This window comes from Glandiceps talaboti, chromosome 22, assembly GCF_964340395.1.
Source record: "Glandiceps talaboti chromosome 22, keGlaTala1.1, whole genome shotgun sequence".
In the NCBI taxonomy this organism is placed as follows: Eukaryota; Metazoa; Hemichordata; class Enteropneusta; family Spengelidae; genus Glandiceps; species Glandiceps talaboti.
This window is the reverse complement of record NC_135570.1, coordinates 11,195,607-11,212,582: the sequence shown is the minus strand read 5'-3', so window position 1 is coordinate 11,212,582 and position 16,976 is coordinate 11,195,607. Positions and strand designations below refer to the sequence as shown.

The window sequence follows — 16,976 nt, the reverse complement described above, 5'->3', positions numbered from 1 at the left end:
AGATACAACCAGAGATGTATATAACAGAAAAATTGTATGTTGAGAAATTTGATGGTTACCAGAAAATAGATGTAAGTTGAATGTTCAAACTAATAGATTTTCTTTGCTTTGTTGGGTAGCGTGGTGAACTGAGTAACTTCCAGTATTTGATGCATCTTAACTCACTCGCTGGTAGATCTTACAATGATCTTATGCAGTACCAAGTGTTTCCATGGATACTGGCAGATTATGACTCAGAGGTAAAATCCTGTCCAACATCAAATCATTGGAGATAACCTTAAATGGTTTTGGGAAGAGATTGTGAGAAGTGAGGATGGACGGGGTAGAGTGTAGCTGGGGAGGGGGGGGGGGGGGTGTAGGTCATATAACAATGTTCATATTACCATAAATGATCATCAGCTTGGTAGATCAGATGATTTACAAAGGTGGACATGTGGACACCCATTTGGTGATAATGCAAAACAAGTGAAAATATGGGTACCTTGGTTTAAAGTTTTTAGCTGTAGTGGTCAGCCTGTAACTATGGAATTTGTCATTCTGATGAGGATCGTCAACCAAACAACTTTGAACTGCTGTGTGTTATTTCCTTTGTAAATCAAGGTTCATATCGTTTTGCAATCTGGAAAAATTGTGTCGCTGGTGCAACTGTTGCTGTATTTGTGACATCAATATATGGTTGCTGTATGCCAATTAACATTAGTCTGTTCTCTGTGATGCTCTTTTGATACACATAAGCCATTTTATTTAACTCAAGCACAAAAGGTACACACTGTAGGTGCAAGTACAGTTTGCTTTTTAACAACCTGAAAAAAAATTGCTGAATTGATCAGATTTGCAGTGTTTGTGACTTGCATTCACAATAATGTACAGTTATCATTTTCTTTTTCTCTTTACTGCTGTTCAAGATAGTTCTATAATACCTAGTATTGCTTTCTTACAGGAATTAGATCTGAATGATCCCAAGACTTTCAGGGACTTGTCTAAGCCAATGGGAGCTCAAACTGGAGACCGACTCAAGAATTATGAAAAACGATTTAATGATTGGGAAGACCCAAATGGTAAGTGATGTGTTCATCCTTCAAATACATAATACAGTAATTGTGTACAATTTAACTGAATTTCCATAGTTTTGTTCAAGGAAGGTTTATTGAGGAAACTAGATTCAAAACTGAAATTTGAAATATACCAAATTTCAAATCCTTGTGGTTTCAACTCCCACATTTGCTTAGCAACTAAGACCACACCCATAGCAACAGTGAGATGATGTGAATTGCAAAGATAACAACAGGGATTAATAGGAAAGTGGATAAACATTTAAAAAATTGACACATATATGCCTAGCAACTAAGACCACAACAACAGCCAAATACCAGCACCCTTTGCTAAGATAACAGTAGAGAGTCAAGCATTCAAATATAAACACAAATGTGCATAACAACCATGGACAAACCTAGTGAAACAACCAAGTGTTAGCCTATACTCCTTACACCTGCTGGTGATCATTTCCCCAGCTGCAAGTGGTGCTGAGTAACCCCCAAGATAGCCAAATATTTATGTTATGTATTTTATTTTTATTTACTTGAGTAGTTAGATTTTACGATGGCATTAAAGTTCCACATTTCAAAGACACAATTGCCTTTCACTATGTCATTTCTGACAAGGACAGTAACAGTTACCAACTATGTTAGGTATAAAGTGTGGTGTGAATCAACTTGCCAAGGCATGCTAATGTCCTTAGTTACCAATTCATCAACCTCTTTCAAAACTACATCAGTTATTGTCCACACTCAACAGCAGTCCTACTAACACCATTGGTGCTATGTTTTTTTTGTCTATACAGGTGAAACACCTCCATACCACTATGGTACTCATTACTCATCAGCCATGATAGTGGCATCATATCTTGTCAGAATGGAACCATTTACTCAGCATTTCCTCAGACTACAGGTTTGTACACCAGACTTGTTCTCATGATGAGAATTTCTTACGAAAATGATAACAAATAAAAGAATAAACGAGTCTAATTTTAACTTTGTATTTTCATGTTCTTTTTTCCTTAACTGAAATAGGCAAAGATTTGTCAAGGTTTATTATAGCAGCAGTAAATGAGTACAAAAACCGCATGTGATAGAATCTTTCACACCCCAGTGGGCTTTTTGAAGACATTTATGTTAGACAGACGGACAGACAGACAGACAGAGACAGACAGACAGACAGACAGACAGACAGATAGATAGATAGATAGATTTGTTAGTTTTCAAGGGTTACTTCATTACACTGTTATGATAGAACCAGTGTGGCATTGTCATTTGTTTTTGTAGGGTGGTCATTTTGACCTGGCATTATCATTTGGTTTTGTAGGGTGGTCATTTTGACCAGGAATTACTATTTGTTTTTGTAGGGTGGTCATTTTGACCTGGCTGACAGAATGTTTCACAGCATCAAGGAAGCTTGGTTGTCTGCATCAAAACACAACATGGCAGATGTCAAGGAGCTCATCCCTGAGTTTTTCTACCTACCTGAGTTCCTCACCAACCATAACAACTTTGACCTAGGCAGTAAGCAGAGTGGAGTGACGTTAGGTGATGTTGTGCTGCCACCATGGGCCAAGGGTGATCCAAGAGAATACATTAGAGTACACAGAGAGGTAAGATATTGCTAGCCAATCAGCATTGATTTCTTATGTGGACAGTGACATTTTAGCCAATCATTACCTTCCTTTTATGAGATGTACTGTTGGCAACAAGCATGAATCAGACAAACTGATATTCATGGAATCGTATGGAAATTTGCTCTTTGGGATAAACATATGTTATATTAACCAGATTGGCATACAGTGTGAGTTCCAGTGTGGGTACGTAGGGCTATTTGTCTTCTTTCTTTGTTTTCTACTGCACTTTCATGAACATAGCGAGTGAAAGTACGGTCATAGAGAACACTGCAAACTGTAATGCAAATACTCTAAGTATAACACACTTGGACTCACACATCATGGATTCTGTCATATTACCTTTAAGTAACGGTTATACACTCACAACTAATCATCAGTTACCAGGTTTGTTTTCAACTTCAAGCAAGATAATCACATTTCATCTACTTTTTGATTTGCAGGCATTGGAATGTGACTATGTAAGTGCACATTTACATGAATGGATTGATTTAATATTTGGCTATAAACAGAATGGTACAGCAGCAGAGAAATCCATCAATGTGTTCCACCATCTTTTCTACGAAGGCAATGTAGATATTTACAGTATTGAAGATCCACTTAAGAAGAATGCAACGATAGGTTTCATCAATAACTTTGGACAGATTCCAAAACAGGTAGGATTCAGTGTATGTTACTAGAAACACTAGACCGTGTAAGAATCTTTATAGCACATGGCAATGCCATGCTTTGATTGGTCTAGACAAATCGTGTTGATTGGTCTAGAACAAATCGTGTTGATTGGTCTAGAACAAATAGTGTTGATTGGTCTAGAACAAGCTTGTCTTAATATGTCCAGAACATTTGAGCTTTGTGTTGCCCAGTTGAACTCCATGTTCAAGGTCAAATAAACCAAAGTATTCAAAGTGTTCATACATACCGCTGACATGCATGGACCAGTTTCAAACAAACCTGGCACAACTGTCAAATACTGAAGTCCAATTGTGTACATTTGTACATCACTTTATTGCATGACGTTCACAATAATGACAGAATGATGGCCATGATTGTCATAAAAATTCAGAATATGAATAAGTAAGTTGAAATGTTGGAGGGAGTATGTCTTTGGTGAAGACTCGTAAAGCTTTGTAGTGAGTGATACAGATTGAACTTATTATAATACTACTGTAACAATAATTCTATGGTTCTTATGACCCAACCAACCCTATATATTTTCAGTCTGGCAAAAAAATTTTTTTTTAAATTGACGCCCTCTATGACAGGATTAGGAAAAATCCCAATGTCACTGATGGTGACCTCACAATTGCATATCTGAGTGAAAATTATCATTTATTGCTGAAATATATGAAATGTAATAAAACAAATTGTTCAATGTTTCCTTCTGACTTTAATTGTCATTTCTAAGTCTTCACACTTAAAATATGATTATGAATTGAAAGTATCACCAATATGAACTCATGCACTTACTGTTTGTTTTCTTTTAGAATTTTTTTAGCCGATCAACCATCTCATAATTTTTAAGGTGTTATGAATGAGAAACATAGTGAACATAATACATAGTTCCTTTGTTCTTCAGACTACATAATATGGAATTTCTTCATCTAAATTTTCTTTCTATTACTCCATATTTCAGTTGTTCAAGAGACCACATCCACCTCGTCAGATCTTTAACCGTATTGGTATCGGTGAAAGCAGTGGTAACACCATTGTATCTTTGGATAGGCTTTTCTTCAATAATCTTGACAACCTCAAACCATCACTACAACCAATTAAAGGTAACGTCATCACCTCACAGAAATGAGGTGTTATTTGTTTTTATTGTTATTTAATTTCATACAAGGATTAAAACCTAAAATATGATTTTGTAAATATACCAGTGTTTATGGTACTTGGCCTAGTAAGTTGACAATATCCTCCCTCAATAGTCATATAGAAACAAAGTCATCTTGAATAAGCAAGGCATTTTGACTATGATATCTATCTCTCAATCATCTGCCTTGAAGAAACTTCATTGAAACTCGTATAACTTAGATCGCCTTCAAAAGGTTAACCGGATTGAGTGCCATTGGCAACTAAATGCCCAATGGGGTGCATCATGATGTTTACTATGCAGTCACAAATTGACTTTCCACTACCTGTAGGGCTGATCACAAACACATCCTTTCCTCTGAGATTATTTTGAATGCTTTACTTTTGAAAATGTATCAGTGTCTTTATGTTGACGCAGCTTTCTATAACTTCAAAAGGTAAATTTAGAGACTGGGGTAACCATTTAGAAAAGTAGACAACTTTGATTGTGTAAAAGGAACTCAGAATAGAATACATCAAATGAAAGCTTAATTTACTATCATGATAATATAACTTTATCAAAAAATAGAAAGATTGGTTACAATAGTAACTTAATTCATGAGGTTTATTTGCATTCCTGAAATGTTGTCAGTTATTTTTTTTATTTTCTTGTAATCCATTCATCTCAATATCTGATATGATATGCTTTATTTGTAGAATTGAAGATGAGTGTTGGTGAGATCCTGGCCACTGAGAAGACAGTATTGGCAGTGGAACCAAATAAAGTACTTATACCACCATCTTTCAGTCGATATATAGCATGGGGTTATGCTGACCTTAGTCTAAGAATGGCTACATATGACTCAGAGAAGGTCAGTACATTCCTCAAAAGGATTTCGTTAGTTTTGTGATGTTATAAAATTGAACAAAACCATAACTTTCTATCAGTGAGTGAGTCAGGGAGTCAGTCAGTCAGTCAGTCAGTCAGTCAGTCAGTCAGTCAGTCAGTCAGTCAGTCAATCAATCAGTCAGTCAGTCAGTCAGTCAGTCAGTCAATAAATGAATCAATCAGTCACTCATTCAATCAATCAATCAATGAATCAATCAATGAATCAAAAGAATTTTTTAAACAACCAGACAGACATTTTTTTTATGTTCAGTTATGCTGAAAGAGTCAATCCAGGCTGTCTGAATGATTCTGTAGATAGATGTCTTCAGTTTCAGTGCTCTTGAAAATGTCATTGCCGACAACACAACCATTGCCCCACAGTGGCCATATGAAGGCATTTACTGCACATCACCACATGTCATCATAGCATTACAGGAATCCTTGTCAAGGCAGCCAGTATACTGTATTCAAACAGAGACTTTATCTTCTTATCTATTTCCCATTCAAACTATATGATTTATTAAGTTGCTGGTGTGCAAAATTTCACTCATATTCCAAAACTTATGTAAAAGATTTTTGAAAATTTTGATTTTAAAAAAAACTTGACTTTAATAAAGCCAGTCTTAGTGCATTGTTTAGGGTACACAGTGTGGTATCAGTTGCACTAGTAATAGGAAATATTATCTCTGACACCTGTTATTGTTGTACAGGGCCATACAGTATTTGAAGGAACACAGTATGGTGAAATACTATGTGCAGTGTGTCCATACTCTAAGCTATTGGTAACTGGTGGCACTAGTACAGTAAGTATTTATACAATACTCAGATATATGTCAGCATTTGAGGTATGTATAACTGCTTACAGTATCACTAGAACGTAGAGTCTCAATTCAAAACAAAAATGAAGTGTGACCATGTAACGCTCTCAACCTTGCACTTCAGATTGTCGGTTCTAGTCAAGGGACCATAAATGCATCAGGTTGTGAAATATTTGGGTAATTAAATTGTCATTGTGTGTGTCTGTGTGTGTTATGTACATTTTGTATGTTCATGTGTGTACATTTGTATTTGTATATGTGGAATGATGTGCATGTGTGTGCATGCATGTGTCCGTAGGGGCATGCATACATGCATGTATGTATAACAGAGGTATATAACAGTTCAGTGTGAACCACTTTACAGTTTGAAGTTTATTGGTGCACTGATAGCGTCCCTCTATCAAGAACTGTGGTTAGAGTGAACCACTTCATATATGTGAATAAGTTAAATGGATGATGCAATATGTAACATGAACGCTAACCTTCGAAGGTCTGCCTAGCCTAATACTTGCAAAGACACACCAAACTTGTCTCTGAGACTGTTATCAACTGAATTCATTCTTGTATCTCTATAGGTTGTACATGTATGGCAACTTAGGCCATCCAAGGAGAAATCCAAGCAACTATCATTGAAACAGGTAAGTCTCATGAGTGCATAGCACAATGGGTCAAATTTCATGGATGAAAGAACTTTGGGGTAGAAACTCTACTCTACTTTAATTAGCCATCCTTATGTATTGAACTCATTACCTATTCTTATCACATACCAAGTATCACTTTCAGTGTAATGCAGTGAAGAGTGGTACATCGAACTTGTATAATATAATTTTCTGTATCAGTCACTGGTACACTTAGCCCAAATATGGGCATGGCATGCTCGTCAATATCCATTCATTCAGTGATTTGACTTAGATTTTTATCACTAGCTTTACATTTTTGTATGTAAGATAAAGTAGCAATTTGTATGATTATGTAATTCAACTGTATTGTTTTTGTGACACTTTAATGTTATGTAGTCATAGGGTATATGATAAAACCTTTTATGGCCTAAATATGGGTTTTGCAGCCCAATCGGTAGTACGGCTTCTGGGGGCCCTCTTAAAGTTGGGCCCTTCCGCTATACACCCTTTGTTTGCAAACCCATATCTTAGCTGTAAAGATTCATATTTGAAGCATTTTCAACCTTGGAAAATAGTTGCTGCATAACAGCCCTTAGAGTAATACCAGACATCTACTAGTACCCTCAAAGCCAACTGGCAATCAAGTGTGTAATGTTCTTGTTTACAGGCACTGTATGGTCATGATGAACCAGTAACCTGTCTAGCAGCGTCCACTTCATACAGTATTATAGTCAGTGGTTCAAGAGATAAAACCTGTATGGTGTGGGACTTGAATAAATTAGTGTTTGTACGCCAGCTGAGAGAACATGCTGCACCTGTTGCAGCTATTGCCATCAATAACACAACAGTAAGTATGAAATGACTCTCCAGAACCCATAGTTTATGAAAATGTCTATATTTCCTCTATTTCTTAATCAAATTGGAGTTACCAAGAGGTTAGTTGTCATAGTGTGTGTAGTTCAATGAATTGGGCAGGATAAACAAATTAGGTTGTGTGTATCAGCTACAACTTACACAAACATTACTGTATTCATTTTCTTTAAAGGGTGACATCGTTACCTGTGCTGGTACATTTTTGTACATTTGGAGTATCAATGGTGATGTGATTGCCAGTGTCAACACATCCACAGGCAGAGAGCAGCAAATACTGTGTTGTGCAGTGTCAGAGGTAAGACCAATCTGATTAAAATCCGATGTAGTGTACACGTTGTGATTTCTTTTTGGCTGTTACGTTTACTGTCGTTTGTTTTTTTGTGAGTGCTCACTACATACATCTGACACAATACTGTACCCGTATGTCTTGGCGTATTATGTGTTTTCATTGGTTGAGTGAGTTCACTTAATGCTCTCGTGTTGCTCGGGAAAACCAATGGTATTGTGTCAGATGTATGTAACGAGATGAACCTCTCTTAAAAAGTGAATGACACTAAAAAGAGTCAGAACTATCTTTGTTTTGATATAGTGTATTTACTGTTCTCTATCGTTCTAGTTGGTAGAGTGGGACCCAGCCAATGTGATTGTAACTGGATCAAGTGATGGCGTTATTAGGGTAAGTGTATCTTGCATTATATGTGGTTGTTTATTCGACTATCCAAAATATGGGATGGGTTACATAAGGCTAGGTGTGGAAGAGGGTAGTTTAGGGCCGACGTAATTTGTATGTCATCACACCTAGATAGGGTTCAAAGCGACACTTTACAGGGTCAAAGTTGAAGGTTACTGCTAAATGATTGGAACAAATGGAGGCCATATACTAGTATTGTATGATTTTGGTATTTATATTGACACTGAGTCAAGTACAAAATACAATGTGCATGGGACCCAAAATCCAGCTTATCAGTTTTACGACTTCTGTTGCCTTAGAGTTGAAACTGACATTTGTAGTCGTAACATTGGTTATGTCATCTTGTTTGTCTGTTATGCTGCAAATATCATGGTTTGGATTATTAAATGCAATTTTAGTAAGTTATATAAAGATTAATAACCAGTATATGTGATACTATATCTCATTTTGCCTTTCTGGATAGATGTGGGGGACAGAGTTCGTCCAAGTTCCTGCAGACGCAAACAGAAAATTGCCCAATCCAGTGGAGATGAAAGGGATGAAGGATGAGACAGACCACAGTATAAGCCATCCTCTGATTGGATGTAAACAGGAATCCATTGACAGTAGCATATCAGAGGCAGACACCAAAAGCATGGACAGTATTGCCATGACTACCAGTGAACCCCCAACACCAGCCAATACTGGCTTACCAACACCAAATGCAGACAACCAATCATTATCTAGCACTTCAGATGAAATTGTTGTCGATAACACATCAAATAGTGGAAATGACACTGAAACGACAAACACTGCCACAAGTGAAACACAGAGCAAAGCTAGTCTGGAACAAGCTGATATGCTGTACCTAGGCTGTGATATGAAAGAAAGTGAAGAAAGATCGATACCCAGGTGTGAAAACAAGTCCACCGAGTTAAGGGGTCAAGGACAGCAAGGCTCCTTAAGTACTCCAGTTGAACAGCGTGAACTAGAAATGAAACTTGCAGATTTAAGCAATAAAGCAGAAGATGCTGCAATGACAGCACAAAATACAAACCGTGAACAATCAAATAATGCTGGTGGGAATTTAGAAGTTGGTGACAACTTGAGACCAGAGTCTCCTGTCAGTGATTCAGGGTCATATGTCATTATTACAGAGTCTGAATTAAGTGAAGTGTCACAAGAGACACGGAAGGTAAACAAGCAGGACATTGGCCCTAAAGCATCACATAAAAACAAACTTAAACCAGGTAAGTTGCAATCCAAGAATGGGTGTATTACGTAAATCGACCTTTAGTAGTCATATTTTAGGTGAATTGAATGAAAAAGAAACAGTTTAATTTTACCAGATTTCTGCTCTTCTGTTTTTGCATGTAACTCACAGGTTGGAAAACCATAACCAAAAGTTGTACATTAATACACACCATTGATCATGTAAAGCATATAGGGCTAATTGTACAAAATGGTGTGAAGGGAGTGAAGACAGTAAACAGCACAGTCTTTTGTTGATATTGAGTGTTTTTTTTATGTTGCAGGGTTTAAGTGGGAGAGACAATTGATATTCCGTAGTAAACTCACAATGCATACAGCATATGAAAGGAAAGACAACAGTCATCCTGCAGCGGTCACGTCATTGGCCTTTTCAAAGTAAGTCAATCATAAAGCTTGCAGTAATTGCTCTATGTGTCATGATTAATTAGCCCCCCCCCCCCCCCCCCCCCCCCACTCTCCTCCATTATTATAACAATGACTTCTACCCGTCCATCTGTCTGTTCACATCCATATGTCTGACATGATGCATGCAATGGCCGACTTCATTTAAACTTAGCACAAAGATGACATAGTTTATAGGACTTTATGTGCACATCACTTTCATCTGGACTAAGCCCCTGTGATAGAGGGACTACATCAATTGACTATATCAATTGATTTGTCATTGATGAAAAGAACTACCTGTAGATAATTATATGAATGTGTTTTACAATTGCTTTACAGAGACCACACTAAGTTATTTGTCGGTGATGATAGAGGGCGTGTGTTCAGCTGGTCAGTCACAGATCAACCAGGTCGAGTTGCTGCTGATCACTGGGTCAAAGATGAGGGAGGTGATAGTTGTGTAGCATGTAATACTAAGTTTTCATTTTCTGAAAGAAGACACCATTGTAGAAACTGTGGACAGTTATTCTGTTCAAGGTTAGTGTTGTTGTACATGTTACTTTACTACATAAGAGGGGTCACACTCGTACTTCCAGTGGCATTTGAAAGGTACTCAAACATTCTACGTTGAAAGATAACTGTGCATAGCAACCATGAACATGCGTATAGCAACAACCAAGTAACAGTGTCTCCTGCAGTCTGCAGAGATAACAACAGCAATGTTCATGAATCAACTTACCAAGACAAAATGATGTCCTACCAGTCAAACCCTTTGAAAAATAACAACAATCATTACCCATACTGTGCCAGTTGTCCTTCAGTGCCATTGGCACTATTTTTCTATTGTTAGTTTTAAAGTTACATATTTCAGCTTATGGCACACATCTCATAAAACAAAAATGTGATTGGAAGACAATTGCTTATTGTTCTATAACTCTTACATTTGGTTTTTGTTAACAGATGCAGTCGTTTTGAGACAGAAATTAACCGACTCCGTATTGTGAAGCCAGTGAGGGTATGCCAGGCATGTTTCAACATCTTAAAAGCTGAGCAAGCAACCATGGGGTCACAAAAGAGTTGAAGTTGTATGAAGTCATAGATGTTGTATACAGAACTGCCAGTACTCCACTTTGCACTCCACAATATTACAAGAAACAGGGTGTTATAAGTCAGACTAGCAACTGAAGACAGCCGACACTTTCAAGTGGCATCCTGTCCATTTGAAGCAAATTGGAATTTTCAGTCTGTTTCAAGACTTTTTTGATAATATAGACTTTCAATGCTGAAATGGTAATGTGCCCTGTAAAGTGCATAGTTCAGAATCTGTCCTTCTGTTGTATTTGTGGAGATGTGACCAATATTATGGCAAGTGAAATGGGAGGGTGAGGGTGAGGGGGGGGGGGCTTATTTGGCTTTTTCAAGGGACTCTACCATTTACATTCAATAAGGGGAAAAAATTGGGTTACGCCACACACCCACCCCCACCCCTAAACCTCGCAAAGATGATATTTAATTAGAAGTTTTGACTTGTACGCATTATGTACAAGAAATGAAACATGAATATTACATATACTGGAGAGTCTCAGACCTTCAGTTTTATGCTAGCTTCCCACGGTAGTATGTAACTTTGTTGTGTATGTACTACCTATCTCTACCAAAGCATGTTTTCTGAATAGTGCCAATGATTTTAGAAAGGCACGGCACTCAATCAACTATTTGCTATTCTGTAATTACATAGCTTCCTGAATTTCAGTTGATAATTTATCTAGTTCTATTTATTTCCAGTTGTTTTTTATCAGTATTAAAATTTATCTTTGTTTTATTTACACAGAATTCACGTCAGATATAATAAATACCTGCTTCTACTATTTGGTCTGTATATTGTACATCTACAAACACTATCAGGAGAGCAACATTGTCTATTAAAAATGTAAACAGAGATTAATATTCTCATTCTGGATAACAGGGCTGAGGCAGGAAGGAACACTTGGCAATCCGAGAAGGCAGGATGGGGAAGATTTATTTACAAATTGCAATGAAAATATATGTTTCTGGTATCTGAATTGAATGATATTAAAAAAGATTTATGATTGTTGATTATTAATCATTAATTTTAATGAAATTTGGCGCGTTATTGCCACAAGTGAGAGGAGCTGAAATCTGTGTTGTTAGTAATGAAAGAAGTACAGAGTGTATTTAAATGCTAGAAATAAGAAATATATTGAGTACTAGAAATACTAGTAACATGTTCATTGTGAGTTACACTTTTGTGCAAGATTCTGTCAGCTTACATATTAAGCAAATATAATTGATGGTGATTAAATGGCATTATAACATGTGAGTCAGACAGTGGTGTATATGGTTTTGTGACCGAGATGTTTACATTCACTGTAATATATATAATAAACTTGCATTGTGCTAATTAGCCCCCTCACCCTTCTCAGGCACAGCCTAAGGGGAGGGGGTTATTACAATGGATTGTATCTGTCCAGTCGTTTATTCGTCAGTAATATACCAGTTCTCTCACACTATTTGTACAATAGCAGTGAAACTACAAGATACAACAACTTAATTTACAGGTTGTTGCCGTATACTTTGGTTTTAGGACTGAGCAATCTGTAATTATGTAATACTTCATGTTTACTTATAAGATTAATAATTGAACAAGCACTTGCGTAGACTTGTGTTTGGAATGCTAAGAAATGCTAAGAATCAGTCACAGAGAGTGCAACTACACATACCTAGGGTTTAGTACTGAATGCAATTAATATACCTAGGGTTTAGTGCTGAATGGAACTACATATACCTAGGGTTTAGTACTGAATGCAACTGCATATACCTAGGGTTTAGTACTGAATGCAATTAATATACCCAGGGTTTAGTACTGAATGTAATTAAGTTTGTTACATTGTTTGCTCTCAGTGGTTGATTGCCATGTCATCAGACAATGACATAACAGTAACAATGACCCACACTTGTATGTTAGATAAATAATTTGCCAGCTCAGTTACATTCTACTCCGTGGGACTTGTTCATCAAATTGATATACTTTATATAAATATATGTATATGACTAGTGTATGTAGCTAATTTTCAAATATATTTTGAATTATTTTTTCTTTTTTGAATTACTAAATCACAGCTGGCTGTGTTCTTGTTTTCTTTTGTGTAATTTGTAATCTATTTCATTCCGAGGGAAGCAGTCATATTTCATATGCATTTGACGATTCACATTTGTGTACAGATAATCAGGCCAATATGTTACAAGTCATCAGATGGTGTTTAGAGAATTTTGAAATGTTTCACAAGTGGTGTGCCAAAAAAGTGGCAAATATAACTTGTATATGTGTAGAATTTTACTTTGATTGGCACTATTAGAAAGTCAATTCATGGTGTACAGTCCACAGTAGGTAGTTCTATTTATTGTGAGAACATATGACTTTACCCATGCATGCTGATGTAAGGTCTATTACTGCATGTATTAGTTTACAATAAATTTCAAGGCTGTTGTTGCTTCATATTGACAGCATTGCAATTGTAATTTCTATGAAGAGCAGAACTTGGACTTGGCACACAATGCGAAGTAACAAGTTATTTCTTGTAACTTATGCCTTCATAGTTCGCAACATGTCAGTCGGAAGTCATATCTCATACAAAAATTTGGTGTAATGCTTAAGCTTAAATGAATAGACTTTGCCTGTGGCCAGTGAAGACAATTTCGTGCAGATGTCAACCCAAAAATAGACACACTAACTGCCAGCAAGCAATGGATGTTTCATCGTGAATGAATTAATGATGAACATGATGATGTTACTTTCTTAAAACTGGAGAAACTATAAAAAAGGGTGTACAGTAGATATTTACATAATATTGAAATTGTAATTTAGGTTTTGTCTTGATGACAAAGTTCAATGTCATAACATATAGTTGATACGTAAATACTTGAAATTATTTCCATGGTAACCCAGAGTACTGTCTTCATCAATTTATAATTATTTCCATAGTAACTAAGAATACTGTCATCCCAATGATATAGTAGGACAGTGGATGATTGGTCAAAATGTATATATTCAAAACTCATGAACAATAATTGTGTTCATGTGAGAAGGATGCTTATGTCGTTATCATGGTGTAAATGTTAGATTTATGTTCAAAATACCTCTGGTTGCTGGATGTTTTTTTAGCAATACTGTAATGAATTTTGTGATGACGTCAATCCGTGATTTAAGTACACTGGAATGTAGATGTGTCATGCATTGCATAGATAATGAGTTGAAGGTCCACTTTATTGTGGTGTTTCAAGAAACAGTTAAAATGTTACAGGGTGTTGATAGTAATGATGTAGTGCACTTTACAATCCATAATTTTACATTAACTTGTGTCTGATTTATGTTACTCGTAGGCTATAGTACTCCAGTGATAGCGAGTAGTTTTGAAACAAGAACTCTTCTGTTACTAGTGTAATGAAAATGCCTGTCATTGCCATAAATTTACCCTTTGAAGCAGTCAGTCTTATGCACGTGACTACAAACATAGTCAATAAATGTATAATCCAGAAAGTCATTTAGGAGTCTATCGGGTGGGGGTGGGGTGACTAGCAGTGTATCAGTTTTCATGCATGGGAACGCTTACAAGCAGACATATCTTAAGGGCTGAGAATGACATAGTTCCCTTAGATAAGTCTGTGAGTTCTCTTTTAGGGAGGTGATGTGTAGAATAGTTAGATAAGAACAACTTGAACGTTTCCATATATATGAGGGTCATTTGTTATAACCATAGTATTTTAAAAGGTTTAGTAAGGAAACATAGTTTGCTGTTGTCATTATGTTGTTGACCCCTATATTACCTTGTAGAAGGCAGTCATGAAATAGTCAATGTATTATTTGACATTGATTCTGTAGATTTGGCTCTGTGAACTTTCATTGTATAATGTACAGATAATAGAAAACGTGGTGTTGGAATTAGTACAGAGAAGTGCTTATTTTCATCTGGACTAATCCATAGGAAATGCATAATTTAAGCTCTTCATATCAGCCAAGTTTATGTTACATCAGTCGAGTTTATGTTATGTCAGCCAAGTTTATGTTTCATCATCAGCCAAGTTTTTGTTGTGTCCGGCAAGGGTTATGTTACATCAGCCAAGTTCATGTTTATGTCAGCAAAGTTTATGTTATGTCAGGCAAGTTTACATTACATCAGCCAACTTCATGTTATATTTCAGCCATGTTTACAATATGTCAGGCAACTTTATGTTATATTAGCCAAATTTATGTTACATCAGCCAGTTATTTTTTATCAAGCAAGTAATATGACTGTCATTTTTGTTCTCCTTAGTGGTAAATTAAACAATCACTGTTTGCAAATATTTTGACAGCTGGAAAGAGAGTCTAGATGTGGATATTGAATCAGTTTCCACTACTGACCACAACTCTTTCGTGAAGTAATCTGTACAAGGCCACAAAGAATATGTATATGTCATATATGCAAAGGAATTTAAATATAATCATGGGGAACAGTAATGTTGTCACAGATTTCGCAATATTATGTAGCTGTAGTAGCCAACACAATTATTGACGTTGTTTGTCCAGTGCAATATCTTTATTTTTTTCAGTAATGAACATCAAGAGTTGAAGATGTTCAAATCCATGGTAAATGTGATGTATTGTCATTATCCTATTTGAGAGAGGACCTATATGTCATTATCCTATTTGAGAGAGGACCTATATGTAGCAAGAGGCATCAAGCTAAATAAAATTGCTACAGAAGTGTATACTTACAATCAGTTGTACCTGTTTGTTATTTCTATGGGCATCTTTGTCATCTCATTGTATCACAAATATGTGTAAGCAAATGCATTACATAGTATGTCTTTTGTGTGAGTGTTGACAGTGACTTTAACTTGTATCAAATATTACATGTAACATCAAGATTAAGCCCATTCAAAGTTCATGTTTATATTTCACTTACTGCTGTCCAAATGATTGAAAATTCTACACCAAGTATTTCAGACCTAACAGATGAGTAAATACTCTGATAGAAGCAGTCCCAATGCCACATATTTGTTAAGTTTTACAAATGCCTTTAATGAGATATATCCAACATTGGCATTATGGTGAAGACACATATGCACTTGTTCTCATCTTGTATTCTGGATTACAGGCGTAGGCTTCGTGTTCAAGCTTTACCTCACCTAACTGTGATATACTATCTTGATCCCGAGTAGTTGATACAAATTTAGACTTTGTGAAACATTCAGGTCAGAAAATCATTCCTGTCTCAAAGGCTGGTTTAGACAAATCGAGACAAAACATTCAGTGATTTAGACAAAGTGATAAACATTGGTGTGTGACAGGTACCCTGTCCAATGCCTGGTTTAGACAAATTGGGAGATTTGATGAAACAGTAGGGTATGAAAGTACTTTCAGTTCATAAACAACAACTGTTTTGAGTTAAGAATTGAATAAAAAAGTACTTTTGTGTAAAACGCGATGTCAGAGGCACATACAGCTCCTTTAAATTAGATATGTTTATAATTAGCCTGAGGTATATTGAACCAGCCCAATCTGCTCAGTAGTTTTGGAATTATAGATTTGTGACCAAAAAGGCACATTTTAGATCTAATTTGCGTATAACTGATGGGATTATTATGTTATGAACAATTCTTAATCTAAACACCCCTAAGAATGTTCCCACCAAATTTCAGACCAATCTGCCCAGAGGTTTTTGAGTTTAACTTGTTTTTTACCAAAAACCAAATTTTTGTACACAAATCATACACCGGTGGTAAGGTCATTTTGATTTGAACAATTTTCCAACTAGACACCCAAGGTAATACACCCAACAAATATCATGGCAATCGGTCCAGTGGTTTTTTACTTTAAATTGATTACACACACACACACACACACACACACACATTGCCACACCTAGAAGGTCACTTGTGCTAATATAACTACAATAACATTGTATTTTGTATGTACATGGTTTCCCAAATA

At 36.2% G+C, this 16,976-nt stretch overlaps 1 protein-coding gene across 1 annotated transcript in view; it reads left to right on the top strand.

Annotated features, from left to right (window-relative positions):
- Positions 1–15,716, top strand: part of LOC144452534 (WD repeat and FYVE domain-containing protein 3-like) — a 69,052-nt gene extending 53,336 nt beyond the window's left edge. Inside the window, exons 55-70 of the mRNA XM_078143634.1 lie at positions 120–239; positions 941–1,058; positions 1,841–1,947; positions 2,402–2,647; positions 3,112–3,324; positions 4,302–4,443; positions 5,174–5,328; positions 6,056–6,148; positions 6,739–6,801; positions 7,451–7,630; positions 7,829–7,951; positions 8,273–8,332; positions 8,811–9,576; positions 9,862–9,973; positions 10,322–10,519; positions 10,943–15,716. Coding sequence (XP_077999760.1) covers positions 120–239; positions 941–1,058; positions 1,841–1,947; positions 2,402–2,647; positions 3,112–3,324; positions 4,302–4,443; positions 5,174–5,328; positions 6,056–6,148; positions 6,739–6,801; positions 7,451–7,630; positions 7,829–7,951; positions 8,273–8,332; positions 8,811–9,576; positions 9,862–9,973; positions 10,322–10,519; positions 10,943–11,063 — 2,817 coding nt within the window. The 3' untranslated portion in view covers positions 11,064–15,716. The remainder of the gene's footprint in view (positions 1–119; positions 240–940; positions 1,059–1,840; positions 1,948–2,401; positions 2,648–3,111; positions 3,325–4,301; positions 4,444–5,173; positions 5,329–6,055; positions 6,149–6,738; positions 6,802–7,450; positions 7,631–7,828; positions 7,952–8,272; positions 8,333–8,810; positions 9,577–9,861; positions 9,974–10,321; positions 10,520–10,942) is intronic.
- Positions 15,717–16,976: the final 1,260 nt, after the last annotated feature.